The following is a 20109-nucleotide window of genomic DNA, read 5'->3' as shown; positions in this document are numbered from 1 at the left end:
TTCTACCATGCAACTGTACAATTCTTCCTGATTTCAGACTCAGCAGTTTGCTGATGACACAAAACAAACCAAGGGTGATATTTTATAGCCAGTTTAAGCACCGTGGTATGAAACTTCATAGCTCTGGCCAGATGGAGACACTCATTTCTACCCAGACGTGTCCCGAGTCTGTCCGGGGATGCTCATTTGGGTTTGACTCTCACTTGAGGAACTTGCCAAGAGCTCTACGTTAGCTGTGAGATAAGTCAGCTTGGACCATTTCTTCCATTTACTTATGATTTTCTCACCATCTTTCTTCTCTCCTCTCCCGTCCCTCCCCTCCCTGTCGCTGTTGTTCTCTCCCTGTAGAGCTCTCCGTCAGCCTCCTTGCAGTGATAGTTATTGTGTGTGGACTGGCCCTGGTGGCAGTGTTTCTGTTTCTCTTTTGGAAGCTGTGCTGGGTTCCCTGGAGGAACAAGGCCCTTTCCTCTAACCTGGCCGTGCTGAGGAGCGAGGCAGGCTGCCACAAGGACAGCATGGCAGACAAGCTCAAGGACACGGGGGCCATCAGCTTCCTGGAGGCAGCGGTGAAGATCAGCCACACGTCCCCAGACATCCCTGCAGAGGTCCAGATGTCCATGAAGGATCACATCATGCGGCGCACACGGATCCAGAGGCAAACCACGGAGCCGGCGTCTTCCACCAGGTGAGTGAGGGGAAGGGAGGTGATGCCCAGTGTGCTGGTTTAAAGGTAAACCAGCAGGGGAAATCAACTCAACTCAAAAGAGAGATTATAAATCAGAATAACAATTTAATAAAATAATACAATAGGTACGATTATACAGACAAACAATTGGGTTTAACCCACAAACCCCAAATGTATAACCCAGCACCCTGGGGCATGAACAGAGTGGTGTTTGTTGGGCCCCCCTGAGTCCAAAGTAAAAGGAGAGGGGAAAACCTGTTGGTGAGAGAGCTGGTGCAGTCTGGGCAAGAGTGGGGATTGCAGTCTGGTTGAGAGTGATGGTGCAGTCTGGTTGAGAGTGGTGATCTGCAGTCTTCCTCTGGATCCCACAAGTGGTTCCAAAAGTTCCAAGACTCCAAGATTATCTATCCTCAGGTTCAGGCAGGAATGCCCAGTACCTCCCTCAGGGTGGGGAGTTCCACAAAGGATGTGAGGACAGGAGCACCCTCCTATCTCCCAGGCCTCTGAACACCCAGTTTATAGCCTGAGGAGTCAGGGCTGCTCTGGGCAGAGGGTGTAAATGGTCTGTTGATAACAGTTTCTGGGCAATGGCATGGAAGGCTCTAGAATACACAGTTTTGGGTTACACCCATCCAGTGATGAACTGGTCCCAGCTGTTCTAACTAGAACACCCAGCCAGGAGAAGAGAAGCCTGAGGTCAGACCTCCTCATGATCTGCAGCTTCCTCTCGAGGGGCAGCACTGATTTCTGCTCTCTGTGAGCAGTGACAGGACTCAGGGAATGGCTGGAGCTGTGCCAGGGGAGGGTTAGGTTGGATATCAGGGAAAGGTTCTTCCCCCAGAGGGTGGTGGGGCACAGAACAGGCTCCCCAGGGCAGTGCTCACGGCCCCAAGGCTGCCAGAGCTCCAGGAGTATTTAGACAACACTCTCAGGTGGGATTATTGGGGTGTTCTGTGCGGAGCCAGGAGCTGGACTGGATGATCCTTGTGGCTCCCTTCCAGCTCAGGGTATTCTGTGATTCTAGGATTCTACTCAGCAGGGTCAAGGTGCTCAGCAGGGATGGGATGCTCAGTAAGGACACTGCTCTGTGAGCAACTGGACAGGCAGGAGGATTGCTGAATGAAGCCGAAGGTTCAGATACCATCAGGGAGGCTAAAGAAAGCACCAACATGCTGGATTACTGTCCAAAGATTGGCCATTAACCAATTAATGTGTTAAGACTGGCTTACTGTGGGCCTTTTTAAAAAATCAGGGATTCAAGCCCTATTACTGTGACTTGACCTCATTGTGTCAAGTCACCAGCATGCTTTGGCCACTTTAATTTTGTTCCAACATGAGAGGCAGGCTGAAGTATCAATGATGTACTCTGTCAGACAGAATTAGACCCTTTGGCTCGCTCTCGCTGCCGTGGCTCCGAGCAGGAACAATTAGATCAGCAGAATTGATGTATTGCTCAGTGCACAAGTTCAGAACCAGCTGCAGTTGGTGCTTTTGCCCATCTCCATCTCAGCCAGGGACAGAGACATCAACATACCCTCAGGACGTGGGGTAAGGCTGGATGAATGCTGGGATACCTTCTCAGCAAGAATACTGAGCAGAGATTTAGATTAGATGTGAGGAAGGGGTTCTTTAGTTCGAGGGTGGGGAGGCTCTGGCACAGGTTGCCTGGAAAAGCTGTGGCTGCCCCATCCCTGGAAGTGTCCAAGGCCAGGTTGGACTGGACTTGGAGCAACCTAGGCTAGTGGAAGGTGTCCCTGCCCATGGCAGGTGGTGGAAAAAGATGAGCTTTAAAGTCTCTTCCAACACAAACCATCCTGTGATTCTGTGAAGTACAGTAGCTCTCCTTGACACAGAAGGCGGTGAAACGGGGACAGGAAGGGGTGATGGCAGGGGCCTGGCTGAGCCCCAGCACTCCTGTTTGCTTCACTGGCCGTGCCCGAGATGTGCGAGGGAGAGCAACTGAGAAAACAGACACTGCTCAGAAAATTGGCTGCATTTCTGCAGAATTAGTGAGGCACCAACCACAGCCTCCTGTTTGACGTAGCTGGAGTTAAATCAACGCGGTGCCACCTGCAATTGTGCCACACACTCTTTCATTTATCCACACGGCTCTTTGCACTGCTGATTCCCTCTCTGCATGCACATGCTCATTCTGTTTTTATTACACCTTTCCAAGAGAGGAGAAAAAAAACAAACCACCCTCAGCCTGCCTGAATTAGGACAAACAAAGTGGGACTTGGCTGTACGTGGGCAGGTTTCAAACCCACTTTCTCCTTGGCAGGTTCCTCTGATCCACAGCCCAGCCTAATGCCTCCGAGGAATGTGCCAAGGAGAGTAATTTCTCTGAGCACCACGTACCACCAAAAGCTAATGCTCTGGCTGTACCAGTTCTTGGTTTGGTTAAGTAACTCCACAAACTGCCCTTGTAAACACCAGATAATCTGGAATAATGCCGTGAGTCCACAGCAAGCTTTTATGCTTTGCTTAGATAAAGCTTTGCTTACACACAGCTTCGCTTGTGCTGGAGGGGAGCTCAAGGCAAGAGATGATTCCTGACAAGGCTGTGCCCTCCTCCCTGTCAACAATTATCTATCAGTTTCTGATGAGTCTGTTGGAAAAGTCTGGAAGCAGCAATACCCTGCAAAGCCAATTGGACGGGGCTTGGAGCAACCTGGTGTGGTGGAAGGTGTCCCTGCCCATGATAGGGGGTAGAATAAGAGCTTTAAGGTCCCTTCCAACCCAAACCACTCTGGGATTCTACAGATAAAACCTCAGCTCCTGAGGTGGTCATGGTTCTCTCACAAAGGAAAAAAAAGTGAGGGGTTTTTTTGCCTGAGAGAACTTAGTGCCAGTATCTTGGACTGAGGGTGGGAATAGTCTGGATTGGTTTTGATCTGGTTAAGGAGTTGTTGGGGCTCATCTGTTCAACTTTGGGCTGTGACTTGTGTAACAGGTGAAAAAATGCAGCTTGTTGCAAATACTCTGGAATTTCAGAGATTTGCTGGATGGGTTCCTTCAAGATTTTTGGAGGTGTTCCCCTCAGTGTTCAACTTCCATAATACACATTATTTCTGTGCAGAGGTCGGGGGGACCTATTGAACTCCTTCTTGTGCTCTCCTGCTTTCCGAGCTTAGTACTCCAGGGGAGAAAAAAGGAGAGGAATGTCCTTGGAAAACCACACGGCTGTCGTGTCTTCCTCCTGCAGGCACATCTCCTTCAAGAGGCACCTCCCTCGGCAGATGCACGTGTCCAGCATGGACTATGGCATGGACCCCCCGGCCGTGGCCGAGCAGCCGACCAGCATCGGCCGCATCAAGCCCGAGCTCTACACCCAAAAAACTCTCGACGCCGAGGACCCCAAAAAGGAGGCGGAAAAAACCTGCGGGAAAATCAACTTCACCCTCAAGTACGACTACGAGAACGAGACGCTGACCGTCCGGATTCTCAGGGCTTTTGACTTGCCAGCCAAAGACTTCTGCGGCAGCTCGGACCCCTACGTGAAGATCTACCTCCTGCCCGACCGCAAGCGCAAGTTCCAGACGCGGGTCCACAGGAAGACTCTGAATCCCACCTTCGACGAGTCCTTCCACTTCCCTGTGCCCCACGAGGAGCTGGCGGGCAGGAAGCTCCACCTGAGCGTCTTTGACTTTGACAGGTTCTCCAGGCACGACATGATAGGGGAAGTTATCCTGGAGAACCTGTTCGAGGACTCAGACCTTTCCCGGGAGACTTCCATCTGGAGGGACATTCAGTACGCGACGACGGTGAGTGTGTGCCGGGGAGGGGCAGCCCTGCCCTGGCAGCGTGTGTGGGGTGGTGCTCCTGGGGTGGTGTGGGGTGTCTGACAGGTACCAAGTGTGTGCTTGGGCAGGGCAGGTTGGGATCCACTTCTGTCTGCGCTGCCCAAAGGGGTAAGTCCTGCACAACTCCCCGCTGACGGGTTTGTTGCCTCCCTGCAGTTGGTCCCATCAGCCCTGGGGACCTGCAGCCGTGGCACAGGTGTTTGCCATATGCACATGGTCACAGTAAGAAAGAGCTCTGGAGGGCCAGTGGGAGGTGTTGGGCTTTGCTGCACTGAGAGATGCCAGATGTGCTGCTGGCAACTCTTCCAGAGGTGGGTTTGGGTCTTTTAGCAGTTCTGTTGAATTCCCTCTGAAAGAGAATCATAGAATCATAGAATCACAGAATCATAGAATCACAGAATCATAGAATCATAGAATCATAGTATCATAGAATCATAGAATCAGCCGGGTTGGAAGGGACCTCTGAGATCATTAAGTCCAACCCTTAGTCCACTACCCCCATGGTTCCCAGCCCATGGCACTGATGCCACATCCAGTCTCATCTTAAAAACCTCCAGGGATGGAGAATACATCACCTCCCTGGGCAGCCCATTCCAATGCCTGATTACCCTCTCTGGAAAGAATTTCTTCCTAATATCCAACCTAAACCTCCTCTGGCAGAAGCCAAGCCTCAAGGAAGTCCCAGTTCTTTCTGTGTCACACGGAGCTGGCAAGGGAAGGCACTCCTCACACTGATCACTGAGTGCAGAGCAATGGCATTAACCTTCCAGAATAGCTGCCTGTTCCTCCACTGCCCTCCCAGGAGGACCTGGCTGGTTCTGGGGGCAAATGAATGATTGAGCTGCTTTGCAGCTGGACATCAAGTCCATCATTGTCCTTGTCACTTCACATTGTTATTTCTGCAGTGGAGATATGAGACACCCTCACCCCTGTGGCCCAAAGTGTGGGCCCTGTCACGTCTGTCCTGGTGATTGGCAAAACCCCATGACTTGCAAAAATCTGTCCTGCAGCTCCCCTTGTAGCTCATCTCACACCTTTGCTCTCCCACCTTCTCTACTGGGGAGGGAACTGTCAAACACAAACACTTACTCAGTTGTGGTCAGCAGCACCAGAAGATGTTTGCCTTGTAACTCTGCAGGTTTCTCCTCAGTTGTACCCCTTGGTCACTGCTCTCAGTGGTTGTTCTTCCACTGTAGGTGTTCAAAACTTCCTAATAGAGCTGTGAGGTCTCACACATGTGCCCAGCACTGTGTCCTGTGCTGCTGTGCCCAACAGGGACATGATCCCAGGCACCACAGGGAACACAGTATGCATGCAGGATATCCAGGATATCCAGGATATCCAGGATAGATATCCAGCCCTGGAAGGTGGCTCTCAGGCTAGAGCTGCCCTGGCAGGGCACAGAGAGCTTTTCCCCTGCCAGTCTAAGGACATGGAGGCAGATGTGATGCCTGTGAGGTGCTCTAGGGCAGTGCTGGGAGCTGCTGTTGTGATGCCTTTTGAGCATCTTGCCTGGAAGTGCTGTGGGAGGGAGGCACAGGATCAACCACGAGGAAAGTCAACAGTGTTAGTTAGCAGGGAGCTCACAGCTCTTGGCTTTCAATCCACAAATAGCCATGGCTGCTATGGCTGATGGATGGTAATGAAAGGAAAAATGCTGGCAAAGAGTCAAGGAGGCACCAGGCACATCCTTCACCTGGCAAAGAGCTGCTGGGAGGGGAACAGGGTGCATCAAATGTGTTGGTGCCTCTCGGAGGAATCTACCCATCAGCTCTGCAAGAAATAGTGGGTGTTTTCCCAGCTAACTAAACTAATTTAATGGAAGAGAACCCGACAAAAAGTGGTGAAGATACACCAAAAGAAGGATTGTTCAAGGAAAAGCCTCCAAAAAAGGTGTGAGAGGAGCAGAGCCAACACCATGGCCAAGGCATGTTTGTGTAACAGCCTTGCAGAGCTCCCACGGACACGTCCAGTGCCACATTTGGCTCCATCCCCTCGTTCTCTCTGTGCCATTCTTAAGGAATGGGCTGATCCTAGTACATCTCAGCCAGTTGTAATACACCCAAGGACATTTCTGTTTAATCAAAATTGAGAAGGGTAAGCACAGTTTTCATAAAACCCAGAGAGAGCTCTGGGTGACTAATAATACATTAGATCAATCGTGTGGGTAAGAGGATGGGAACACACTTAGGCAAAGACCTAGGCTAGTCAAATAGCCAGCACTCAGCTGCTTAATTAATGACTGTACAGCTTGTGAATCAGTGAAACACTTTTGGTTTCAAGTCTGCAAAGGTTATTGATTCAGAGCTTCCATTATTTCCTAAAAGATACTGATATGAATTTTGGAAATGTCCCAGTGTCTATAATCTGCAAGAAAATAATGTACCCACAGGACATGCTTTGGTATTTATGGTTGCAAAGAAAAATCTCTTACCCTGATACAGGGAAGTCAAGGAACAATTTATGTTCATTTTATAGCCTGAACAGGTTCTCCCAGTGCCAGAAGAGGAATAGAAGATGAAGTGGTGTCCAGAGTGTGCTCTCACCATCTCACACAGTCAGTGATGTCTCTTCTGACGTGTGTGTCCAAGGTTTCCTGCCCCTCATCCCTCTCAGACCAACTGAGAACAAGGAATGCATGAAAGAATAGACCCACTCAAGAATAATGATTTTATATAATATTCCTTAGTATTCTGCACACCTAAGTGGAATAAAGATTTAATCTTTGCCTTACCTGAGAACGAGCAGGAAATAATTTGGCAAAAATCTCATCCATCAACAAGATCTATTCCCCTTACACTTAGCAAAGCTTTAAGTGCATTTACTTGTCTTTCTAGTTCCATCACTCTCCTACTAACAGCTACAATTTCTTTTCAGCAGATCATTATATCACATTGAAAGGAATCAAACACAGCTTCCGAAAATAAACGGGTTGTTTGCTCTACAGATGTGGGATCTGTGTGTGGGAAATAAGATATTTTTCTTTTTAATCCATTTTTAGAAGGTGTTTGGAAATCTTTCTGCTGATTTCAGATAAGATGCTTTCTAGTTTAAGTAAGACATTTGGTTTGTTGATGTTTTTCCCCTGAATTCCCGTGGGCAAGGCAATGATGGAAAGGGCTTTTAGGAGGTGTAGTCGATAAAGCTGCATGTACAAGGGGTGCTAAGAGCAATGTATAAAAGTTATTTGATGGGGCACTAAAAGAGTAAATTGTGTTGGCCTCTGTGCAATCCAGAACTACCAAACACTTCTGAGTGCCATCTGCTGGTTAATTCACCATTTATACACACACATACACAGCCCCACACTGTGTCAGCTCCCTGAAGGCATCTCAAAGGGGTTGGGGGTCTAATTGACAGCAAAATAAAAGCTCAATTGCCATCAGACTGGGCCCTTCATGGTTCTCTTCTGTTTTAAAGCTACAACCCCCCAGTCAGTAACTACTCAGAAATTCAAACTCAACTCCAGAGAAAATCACTGTGTGACTCTAAAAAATTTTCCTTTTCTGCCAAAATGCTGAGCACCATCAAAGTCCATAAACCTCTATTACTGAATTCTCCCCTGCCCATGGCAGGGGGCTACAACTGGATTATATTTAAGGTCTCTTTCAGCCCAAACCAGTCTGTGGTTCCATGAGCAGATGGCACCAGCTGTGCTAGGGACTTTCTCGTGGAGTTTGTTCCAGTGCACGACCAAAGAACGAGGCACCCCTGCCTGTCAGGGTCTCACCTTTCTGTCATCTCACTGTGTTTGTATCACATTCCTCCACCTGAGGAAATAGGTGTCAGTGCCTCACACTTGGCAGTAGGAGATATACACTGTGCACCCAAATAAAACTTGATACTAATATAATTTCCTTGCTGACACTGATCTGGTGTGAGATATCCTATCACTTCTGTGTGAGCAGTGGAGCAGAAGAGCAGGGCTGTGATGTTGTCACATACTCCTCTGAGGCAGAGGAACATTGTCCTTAACTATGATATGAAGCTGTAACGTATTTTTCCTGTTCCCTATAATAATTTTTAGCCAAATAATGTTGGAGTGCACTGGAAGTCCCACCATATAGTGAAATGTCCTTCACTTCAAATGGCAGAATAGAGAAAACAGGGGCAGCCTGGCTGGTTCCTGCACGTTTCCAATCTCATGTGTTCTCTGTTTTATTAAAGGAAAGCGTGGACCTGGGCGAGATCATGTTTTCCCTTTGTTATTTGCCAACTGCAGGTCGCCTCACCTTAACAGTCATTAAATGCAGGAATCTCAAAGCTATGGACATCACTGGTTACTCAGGTGGGTGCTTGGTGCCTGAGGAGGATCCTGTTGCATCCACATTTCCCCCTCCCTCACGATATCCCCAATGGATGGTGGGCTTATGTCTCTGTGTCATCATGGAAACACCTGACAAAGCTCTGTCTGTGTCCTGTGTATGAACAAAATTTTAAAAGTAGAATTATATTTTAAACTTGCTCTCAAGAGCCTGAACCCAGGGAAGGTGACTGCAGGAATATACAATTCATGGAGCCTGGCGGTGGTTTCCCATCCCCAGTGAAGGGTTTGCAGGGTGAGAGCTCTGATCCATCTCTCAGGTTGGACACAGACCTGCTGCAGACACTGACCCCAGTAGTTTTATGAGAATAAGGTGTTTTCCACCAGACAATCCCCTATGGCCAGAATCAACCATTTCACCCCAAAATTAGGAAAGGATCACAAGCCACCTGGCTACATCCCAGGGGAATGTACATTCCTCTGTGCAGTGGCCAGTACTCAAACAGAAGGATCACAGTCACCTGAGGACTGTTTGCATTCACAGTTCCAAACAGCTGATCTGTAAATTCAGCATGCACAAACTCTGGTTTTCATCATAAAAAGCAGTTTCTTTCCCAGAGATCAACATTTGAATTTCATCGTACAAAAGGCAATAACAACACAGACCTTTGCAGAAAATGGTTCTGCTCAGCAGGAGTTTGGTGCCTTATGAAATACCTGAGAATTGAGATTTCAGGTGAAGCCAGTTCCTGTAATAATAATGCAGTGCTGGTTCTCTGGTGCCTGAACCTCATGTCACCACTCACAGCAGGATGAGAAAAGGATTCAACTGGTGTCCAGACATCTCTTTTTCTAAAAGTCTGTTTGAGGAGGGCCTCTGGCTCATGGGAACTCACAGCCCATCCTCTGACAATGCTGTTTCTATATTGCAGTGGCAACAAAATACACCTCTGTAAACTAAACACAATGGTTTTTATTATCTCTTCCTCTCCAGATCCATATGTCAAAGTGTCTTTGCTCTGTGACGGGCGAAGACTGAAAAAGAAGAAAACCACCATAAAGAAAAACACACTTAATCCCACCTACAATGAAGCAATAATCTTTGACATTCCCCCAGAGAACATGGATCAAGTCAGTCTGCTCATCTCTGTCATGGATTATGATCGGTAGGTGGGAGGCTCTGGGGAGCTGGAGGGGAGAGCAGCCCTTTGGGTGCAGATTTTCCTGCTCAACAGCCATTTTCCAGAGTGTTTTCCATAGCCTTGATTGCAGAGCTCTGTGGCATCAACCTGTCCCTGGTGATTTTATTGCTGCAGTGTCATTGATGTTCATGGCTGTGGAAAACTGGAATAGTGGGTTTGGTAAAGCTGGTCCTTCCTTTGTGGCATTTTCTTGAGTGAGTCACAGAATCAGAGAATGTGCTGAGTTGGAAGGGACACACAAGGATCATCCAGTCCAACAAGGATCATCCAGTCCAACCCTTAGCCCTGCACAGGACCATCCCCAAGAGTCACACCATGTACCTGAGAGCACCATCCAAACACTCCTTGAGCTCTGGCAGCCTTGGTGCTGTGCCCACCGTCCTGGGGAGCCTGTTCAGTGCCTGTCTCAGAACCTTTCCCTGAGATCCAACCTGACCCTGCCCAGGCACAGCTCCAGCTATTCCTTCAGGTTCTGTCACTGGTCACCACAGAGAAGAAATCAGTGCCTGTCCCTCTTCTTCCCCTCATGAGTCCTGTGTTCCCCTTTGTTATTTACTTGTCCTACAACCCATCACCCCACTTTAGAAAGCAAACAGTCTCTGTCTGAGCAGCAATTACCCATTACTGAACTTGCACTTATTCTTGCTGTCCACTACTACACAAACATCCTTCCAGGTCCTGTGTCTGGACTGATCTGCGGTCCAGACAATTCAAAAGCTGCTCTAACTGTGTTCTGTCAGTGCCTGGCTGTGCTGGGGCTGGGTGTGCTGGCACTGCCAGCTGTGACCAGCCTGTCCCTGTGCAGCCCCCGTTCACCAGCCCCGGGGGCCAAACCTCGGCTGGGAAACTCGGGCAGAGCGAGAGAGGTGATGAGAGGTGTCTGTGCTGCTTCTCTGCCGTCCTGCAGGGTGGGGCACAACGAGATCATCGGGGTTTGCCGCGTGGGGGTCAACGCTGAGGGGCTGGGCAGGGACCACTGGAACGAGATGCTGGCGTACCCCCGCAAGCCCATCGCGCACTGGCACCCCTTGGTGGAGGTGAAGAAGTCCTTCAAAGAGGTGTGTGGGGCTGTTCTTCCCTTCTAATGCATGTTCTGGGCATGAGTGAGCCGGCTCCAGGCTTTCAGAGAGCTTCTCCCCTCGCCTGGGATTTTCTGACAGGAGACGAGGGAATTTTCTCACCAGAAATGAACTCCAGAAAACAAGTATTTCTGTATTGCCTCGAAATATCTCCTCGAGCTCGCAAGCAAGGATGAGAGAAACTGTATTTACAGATGTGACTGTTAACATCTTGGGTTTTTTTATTTTTCTTGGTTTTTTTTCTTTTTAAATTAGAGATTGAGAGCAGTAAGGGAAGAGAATGCTGCTCTGATTGCAGAACAAATTGTCCAGGGATATTGCCTATTTCAAGTTTCAATTTTTCATCCTAAAAGATTTTTCTGTTGACTCATCTCCGAGCCTTTGAGGGAGAATAAATAGAACAAATGTAATTGCTCTAAGCATCTCCAGAGAAAGAGACTCACTTGATGCAGCCCCAGATGATAAAATAGGGCTGAAATGCCTGGGTACCATTTTGACCATCTCTAGCATTTTCTCCCTCCTTGCACTCCAATTTCTCACGCTCCTGTAGAGCTCTTTGGCTCTGGCTGATTTAGGTCATAATTTCTGGAGGAGAGAGAAGAGGAAAAGGGCAGGCACGCTCTTGACACTTCAGGTATGAGAAGAAAGCCAGCATTTGTGGCCAGTGATAAGATAATAAAGGCAATAAAACCTCCCACTGCATCTGGGGCTAAGGAAGTATTTTCTCTCAAAGCCAGAGAATAGGCACTTAACAAAAAGCATCTTATTTTCCCCTTGAGGATCAGATACTGAGCTGCACTGGAAGGCAGATACTGGGCTGGATGAGTCTGAATTAGTGAATTAAACCCTTTGTTTCTTTGAAATCTGCTCTTTCCTCTAACAAGAAGGGGTGGGGAGGCCCTGGCACAGGTTGCCCAGAGCAGCTGTGGCTGCCCCACCCCTGGAAGTGTCCAAGGCCAGGTTGGACAGGGCTTGGAGCAACCTGGGCTAGTGGAAGGTGTCCCTGCCCGTGGCAGGGGATGGAATGGGATGAGTTTTAATGTCCCTTCCAGCCCAAATCATTCTGTGACTAAGAAGGCAGTTTGTGCTCAGTGCTCTCTATCCCAGCCCAGGTGGGCATCACCCAGTGGGAAAACTTGGCAATTAGTGTTTTAGTTGAAGACAAGATGGAGATGGATATCAGATGGATCTATCAGATAATGGACACCTGAAAATTCACACTGTGAGCTCACACTGCACCACTGCAAATCAGGAGTAACCACACAGGCCAGAACTGGTGCAAATTGAAGCAGAATTAGAACAATGTGCCATTTGTGTTTAGTGGTAATGTTGCCTTTTATTGGTGAGCAGAAAAAGGCTTTCACTGACCTTGCCATGCTGAAAACCAGGCAGTAGGAACATGAGCCATGTTTGGGCAGGATCCATGTGCCACCTCCCACAGCCACAGGGAGCTGGAGACCACAGGGTTTCAGCATAAATGAAATGTGGTCCATCATTTGATCTGTTGGCTCAAGGTCTGTGGTGTCTGTAAGGTGACACCAGCTGCTGTGTCTGACCTGGGGGGCAGGAGTTTCTTCTCTGGGTTATAGCTTTTATGGCTTTACTACACTATTTTTCAGATGCAGTTGGGGTTTTGAAAGAAGACTCTTCTAAAGTTCTTCATGATCACTAGGAAAAAAAAAAAAAGACATTACTATTATGATGAAAGGCAGAGAAAGCAAGGGGCAGACATGTAAGATGACTCACCTTCTAAAAAATACTTTGAAAACCACGGCTGAGCCCCCAAGACTTTGGAAAAAAAACCTGAGTGAATCATTTCACCCCCCAGTGCACAGGTCAGGAGCTCTGCTTAAAAGGAAAGAAAAAATCCTCTGATCATCTGTTCTGGTATTTCTGCCACAAATTGGTGCACAGAGCCAGCAAGCAAATGGTCCCTGTGTTTATTTGCCCTTTTAGGTTTTAGCACTGCTGTCTGCAAATCCCCAGTGCAGCCTAAAAAAAAAAAACCAAACAGAAAAGGCACAGGCTCCCGGAGAGAAATTAATGGGAAATGGTATTTGCTGGTTACAAGTTATTGCATCATCTTTTCCATCATCTTTTCCGTATGAGTTTGGGGATTTTTTGAAAAGAAATTTGGGCTTTTGGTCCGGTAGCCTCGGCTCTGGGTCTGGTGCAGGCTGCTCCATCCCTCCAGGCTCTGTGGGCTCCCTTGCCCCTCTGCCCTGAGTGGCCCTCCATCCCTTCTTCACCCTTGTGGGGGTGAACTCGGGCTGTGCTGAGCCATCATCTTCATCTTTGTCTTCATGGCTTTCATCTTGGTCTTCATTTGCATCTTCATCTTCCAGACTCTTTGTTCTGGGCACCAGCAAATGGAGTGTTGGCTTTCTAGTTGATCCTCCTGGTGGTCTGTGACCATCAGCAATGGCCTCTGCTGCACATCAGTGCCTTTCCTGATTGAGTGCTTGACCTCACACTGAAGGCGACAAAGCTGGGATTGAAGTGTCTTTTTGATGCCTAAATTGAGAAATGGCTGAGTGGAGCTGTTTGCTCCCTGGTTGGGTGTCCCAGCCCCCTCCCCACAGCTCAGAGCTGGAGAAAAGGGTGGGAATCTGGAATTTCTTTGCTAACCAACACGTGCACTGCCCTGCCCGGTGCACCTTGGAAAAGCTCCGGCCAAAAGAAGGAGCTGCCACCATATTTTGAGCACAGCTCAAAACAGCACCCAGTTTCTGGTGATTTTCCCAGGAAAACTCTCACCAGAGGTGTGTTGCAGCAGGAGGACAGCCCAGTCCTGGCCCCCTCACCCTGCCAGAGAGCTGCAGGACAGATGGATGGATGGACAGTGGTGTTGGATGGATGGAGAGAGGTGTTGGACACCCCAGGCTGGGCCACTGGCCTCCTCCTGCATTGTGGGCATGGTTCTTGGACTGTCCACCACGAGGACCTTGCCAGCATCAGCCTGTCCCACCCCAGTGCTGGGCTAACATGGCCCAGAAACCTCATTTCTGTGCTGAAAATGTGAGTTGGGCCCTTCCTCTGTGAGCTGGTGTCACTCACTCTTCCCTTCTCCTCCATTTCTGGAGCTTTTAGGGAAATGCTTCTGATGCACATCATGTCTTTGGTTGCTCCATATTTATCAACAGTGAATAACAAACCATAATCACTGCACTTCTCTAATGACCATCATCATTAACAAGAGAACATGGAGAACATGTGCAAATGAATCATTAATTACAAGCTTCTAAGTACTATCCTCCTCACACAGATGTTCAGAAGGCGAGTTTCTGAGCAGAAGAGGAGAATCCCACTTGCTGCTGCACTGTGGAGTTATTCTGACAATAAATTCTCCCCCTCAGCACAGCTTGTTCCCATCATTCAGCCCTGAGGTCCTGGTGGCACCTGCTTGGCCTCCCCAGGCGCTTCAACCATCCCACTCATTGCTGTTCTCTCTTCATTTCCCAAAACTCCCATCAGCCAGGTCAAGTGACGTGTCCAGAAAGGGAAACACAAAATTACAGCTTGTTCTCCCAGACTTTGGAGGGAACTTCTGAAAATAGGAGTTTTTCCTCTGTTGTCTGTGAGAGACAAACTCTGATATCGAGGAGGAGCATCATCAGCGCGATGCAAAACGGGCCTTTGATGTTGCCAAGTGCCTCTGACATCCAGCAGGGGAGCATTTATTTGTTTAAAACATTTCTCCAGATAAAAACTGATAACTCTGCTGAGAGCCAAGTCATGAAGAATAACCATTTATCTTTAAAGATAAGCTCTTCCAGACTTTCGGGCCTGTTCGGCTTTGATGGAAGTGCTCCTGCTTTCTGACTGTTCATTGCACAGTGCACGGTTCACCTTTTCTAATTAAAGGAAGGAAAAATATCTCCAGGCTCCTCTCCTGTCGTTTGAACCTAATCTTGGAAAAATTTTCATCACATTTTTGAAGTAGCAACATTGTCACTGTCCCTGCAGACAGAACAAGGCAGGGGGCACGGAGAAGGCTCTGCCAAAAGCTGTTGGAATTTCTGCAGTCTGCCCCTTTGGTGGTAATTCCAATAAGGAGGTTGTATCCATCATCAATTCCTCAGGGATTTTAGCAAATACATTTGACATGAGAAAAGTAGGAGAAAGTGTTTTCTTACCTTAAAGCTGCCTGTTTGGAAGGACAAGCTTCCCAGCTTCTTCATTCATTAATTTAATGCAATTAATTTAATGAAAATAGTTTAATGCACACCTATGCAGTGAGTTACTTTTACACCCTTTGGGGAAGGAAACTGGCCAAATTCTTGACCACTCCAGACCCATGGAGCATCTGCAGGTGGCTGTTTGCCTTGCTCAGCCTCCCTGCAAGCACCACACAACCATCCTCTCATCTCCAATTACGCCTCTTTGAGATGCTTTTGCCAAGGCAAGGATGAAGCCTCCTTTCCCAAGTGAGCTTTCACCCAGAGAAATGAAATTCATACATGCTTGAGCATTAATATCAGCCAGCAAAGAGCTTCTGCTTATGCAGGAGAGGAGGGAGTTGATGCGGGGGGAGAAGGAAGTGGTGGAAATTCTATGCCTCCCGTTGTCCCTGGGAGATGTCTATCATTTGTCATTTGAATTTAATAAAACAAGATGGTGAGATGGGCAAGTACTCAAAAGCTTGAGGAGAAATGGGTTTGAATTGTAATAATAGCCCCCAAGGCAGATGACTAATAATTTATGATCCCATAAGTACGGCACAAAAAAAATATTTGCTCCATCCACTGGCTCTCTGATCTGATTTTCCCTTTGAGAAATGTCTCTGTTGCTGTGGACAGAGCTGCTGTGGAGTAAAATTACCAGACTGGAAAGACTCAAGTACTTTTGAGATTAGACAGTATTTCTAACCCAAAAAGACAACGGCAATAAAGCAAGAAAGAGCCGAAAGCTGAACTGAGACCGCTTTGTCTTCACAGCACGCACAGAAACTGTTTATTTTCCCTCTTTTTTTTCGTGAGGAATCCTCACAATTGGGAATTGATTTACAAAGCAATAAAGCAAATTGTTCAGTAATTCCTCCTGAGCGGTTAAACACGGGCGTCCAATAAGTTGGAAGATGTAGAGAAGATGAGAATGAGGTGGGACAGGAGACGAGCAGAGCGGTGCAGGGATGGGGTGGGAATGCTGGGGAACAGGATACAGGCAGCGTGGAATGCCGAGGAACAGGATACAGACAGTGTGGCACAGGGAAGAATTCCAAATACTTTCTGTTTGTTTAGGCTTGTTTTCTCTTTCCTCTCCCAGTGGCACGGCCGGGCAGCGAGCTTCGACAGCCAGGGCTCCTGTCCCTCTCCCAAACCACCCCCCACACCCTGAGATGGAGCACAGAGAGCAAAATGGGACTAATCCAAGTTGGTTTTGCCCTTGGCCCACGGTCTCAGTGATTGCTGAGTGGCGGTGGCAGCAGCGGAACTTTCTGGTCTAGTTGTTCCTGCGTGAGTAAAGGTAGAAACCCGTTTTGTGGTCAAATATGTTTTTGTCTAATATGTCTCCAAAGGTGATGTTATTTTTGTGGCTTTTTACTGTATGGATCTGTTTCCAGAGGAAGGAGGTGGACTGAGACATGAGCTGGAAGTTTGGTGTGTAAAATAACGTGTAAAATAGTTTTTAGTGTCTGCGAAGGCTGGACAAGGGAGAAGGTGTGTCTGCAGAGGGCAGAGGGGGCCAGGAGAGGGGGCATCTCTGGGAGAGCCGTGGCAGAAGATGGGAGAGACTCTTCCAACCTGCCAGCAGCTCCGTCCTCGTGGTCAGCCCCAACCCAGCAGAGTGTTCCCGGGTCTCCTGTTCATGTAGAGGTGTCCATGAGCTCTTAGAAGTCTGTGCAGTGTGTATCCCAAATTCCTTCTGTCATATATAAAAAAATGCTGTTGATTCCTCGAGGGGGGAGGGGAAGCTGGTTTTTTTCCCCCCCCCGTATTTGAAGTCTCCCCAGAGTTAATTGCATGAACAGTTTCTTCAGAGCCCTTTGTAGCTGCTGCTCATCCCCCCTGTTCATCACCACGTTACCCAGAGTGGAGGGAACGGCGCTGCCAAAAGTGGGATTCAGAATTAAAAGGGGGAAGATGTTACAGAAATAGGTGATATCCTTGCATGACCACTGGATCTCTATTTCATATGTCACCCAAATAATAAAGGGTGAATCAAAGGGGAAAGGGAAACACGACCAATACTAAAAAAAAAAAAAAAGCTTCCAAACTTTTTTCTTGGACTTCCTGTCAGCACTTCCCCAAGGAATAAAGTTTCTAGGGCCCAAATCCTGGAGGAAGGTCAAGTTTTGGGAAAAAAAAATAAATGAATCTTTGCTGATTCCTTGGTTGCAGAGGCCAAAAATGAAGTTAAAACATCCCAAGTACTGGCTTTGCAGCTAAATCAGCTGATCTTTATCAGCCAGCTGTGGATTTTGGACACTTTCTCATCGTGGATTTTTCTCTGAGTTAAGAAGTGCTTCAGTGCTGTTTATTCCACCCTAATGAAATTAAGCAAAAGCAAATATTTTTGGTTTTCGAGGCAAAATTTGCGAGCGAGGCAGCGGGTTCTCCTCCCATCAGGGTTATCAGAACTGCTTTCATCAGCCACAATCCTCAGGTCAACTTCAGCTTCCATTTTCCTAAATGTCACCACATCATCCTTCACTGCACATCACGGCTGGCAGAAGAGGGGTGTTTGCATTGCTTGGGGGTGAGATGAATTCTTGGTGCAGTGAAGGGTAAATACATCATTTCTCATCACACCTTGTGTCTTAATTCTCTTTACGTGCCACGCGCTATAGGAGCAGAAACTCAATAAAATTATTTTATTTGTAAGCGCTGCCTTGCCTGGTGAAATATTTCCTCTTGTGAAAGCAGTAATTGTGTGTTCTGTGGTGTTGGATGGTTGCAGTAATCACAGTGGATGCCATAAAATGTGCTAATGACAGAGCCTGGGATGGCGTGAGGCAGGGCGAGGGCAGACGGTGTCATTTGGAGCAGACATAAGCTCTGCAGCTCCTGGTTGGGCTGGCACAGTCACACCACCCCTTGGGGAACAGTGAGCACCAGTTGCAGGAGGGAAAAAAAAGTGTATTTCAAGCATTTACAGTTCATTGAAACAAAAAAGGTGGTAAAACTGCTTTAGCTTCCCAGCACAAAGGGCTCCGTGGGCTTCTACGAGGAACAGAGGGGAGGACACCCCTTTTGAGACCACCCATCCTTGCTGGGAATGTCCCAGGTCTCAGTACAGGAAAAAGGCTCTAACCACTGAAAATAATTGACTGGGTGGGTCAAACACTGGCCATGAACCCCCAGAACCTTGGGCTGAGCTGAGCCTCAGGTGAGCAGTGCTGTAAACTGGCAGTGCCCCTGGCAGGTCTGCAGACCAAAGAGCAGGACACCCCCAGAAGAAGCCACAGCAGTCCTGGCACTTGACAATCTTTTAATTGCACCAACCCCCTCAAACCCTTTTCTCCTTTAATCCTGGCTTCTCCTCGGGGTTTGGCGTTCCCTGTGTAATCTCCTTCTTTTATCCACTCTTCTTGTTATCTAGGATTTAGTCAAAACATACGTGGGGTTTGACACAAAGCTGCTATTTTTAATCCTGGCTTCACACAGATAATCAATTTGCACTCAATGCTGGCTGTCACTCGAGTTACTGGAAAACTGGATCTCCCCTTAGTGAATAACACCCACGCCCGGGGGGCTCAACCCCCCTGCACTGGGATTTTCAGTGCTGAGGTTTTGCCACATCCCCTCAGCGAGGGGATAATCAACCCATTGTGTGTTTGTCATCTCCTCCTTGCAGCCCCTCGAGGAGATTGGTCACACTCACGGGGACAAACTCCACCACCACGAGTGCAAACATTTCCCTTTCATCTACGGGGGGATTAGAACCCTGCAAAGGAGCTGAGCCCTGAACAAGTGCCATCCCACGATTAGTTGAGTTGTTTTCTTGCTCTTCACTTTCCTTGCTGCTCTTCTTAACCACGGAACAGTAACTCACTGAGAAGTTTCAATTATTTCCAAGCAAAATAAGGAGGGTCACCACAGGGCCACATCCCACGGGATGCTCGGCCATCGTGGGACTCCTTTGAAACTCTCTGCAGAGGGGAGGATGCTGCTGCAAGCAACCCCAAATGAATAGTGTATTTTATTGAGTTCTGCAAGCAAAATAAACACATGGAGCATTCCCAGACCTTCCTCTTATTCCCCTCCCCCCCCCCTTTCTCTTATAGTTTTAGTCTCACAGTCTCCAGTTTCATGAAAGTCTGACTGACTGCAGGAAGAGTGAGAGACACTGGAGTGAGGGTGGTCGTGTGGGGACTGTTGGTTTAAGGGTGGGGACACAGGGAGAAGGGAAATCCCATGGGTCCATTGCACAGCTCCTTGTGAGGGATCAGAGGGCTGAGAACTGTCCCAGGCATGTGCCCTTTCGCTGACTTGAGAACAAAACAACTTGTACATGAAAAAAAAAAGTGAAAAACATCCAGTGGAAAGTGAATTTCAGACATAGAATCCCAGAATGGTTGGGGTTGGAAGGGACCTTAAGGATCATCTCATTCTAATCCCCTGCCATGGGCAGGGACACCTTCCACTAGCCCAGGTTGCTCCAAGCCCTGTCCAACCTGGCCTTGGACACTCCCAGGGATGGGGCAGCCACAGCTTCTCTGGGCAACCTGTGCCAGGGCCTCCCCACCCTCACAGGCAACAATTTCTTCCCAATACCAAGCCAGGGTGATATTCTCTGTTATTGGCTTCCCACTGATCACATTATTGTGTGAATTTTACTTTTCATACATCAGCAACACATTTGTTTGGCAAAGAGAAGAGTCTTGTCATAACAATTTATATTTATTCTCCAAAAGTGACCCTTAATTTCTAATTATGGAATACTACTCACAGGTTGGCAAATAACACACACGCACAAAAGACAGGGAGGAAGAAAACAACTGGGGTTTTTTGAGGGTTTTAAGAAATAAATCAACATGTTCTGTAATTATCTTAGGGAAAAAAATAACAACTGAGCAATAAATTTAACCTCAATATTGATGCTGACAGTGTTTGTGTGTGTCACAGCTGCCATA

General features: G+C 47.9%; 1 protein-coding gene across 1 annotated transcript in view; it reads left to right on the top strand.

Annotated features, from left to right (window-relative positions):
- Positions 1–17857, top strand: part of SYT6 (synaptotagmin 6) — a 36456-nt gene extending 18599 nt beyond the window's left edge. The window contains exons 2-7 of the mRNA XM_032710674.1: positions 349–685; positions 3891–4449; positions 8656–8776; positions 9747–9918; positions 10862–11012; positions 16299–17857. Coding sequence (XP_032566565.1) covers positions 349–685; positions 3891–4449; positions 8656–8776; positions 9747–9918; positions 10862–11012; positions 16299–16370 — 1412 coding nt within the window. The 3' untranslated portion in view covers positions 16371–17857. The remainder of the gene's footprint in view (positions 1–348; positions 686–3890; positions 4450–8655; positions 8777–9746; positions 9919–10861; positions 11013–16298) is intronic.
- Positions 17858–20109: the final 2252 nt, after the last annotated feature.

This window comes from Chiroxiphia lanceolata, chromosome 25, assembly GCF_009829145.1.
Source record: "Chiroxiphia lanceolata isolate bChiLan1 chromosome 25, bChiLan1.pri, whole genome shotgun sequence".
NCBI lineage: Eukaryota > Metazoa > Chordata > Aves > Passeriformes > Pipridae > Chiroxiphia > Chiroxiphia lanceolata.
The sequence above is the reverse complement of the archived record's forward strand: the minus strand, read 5'-3'. Positions and strand labels throughout refer to the sequence as shown.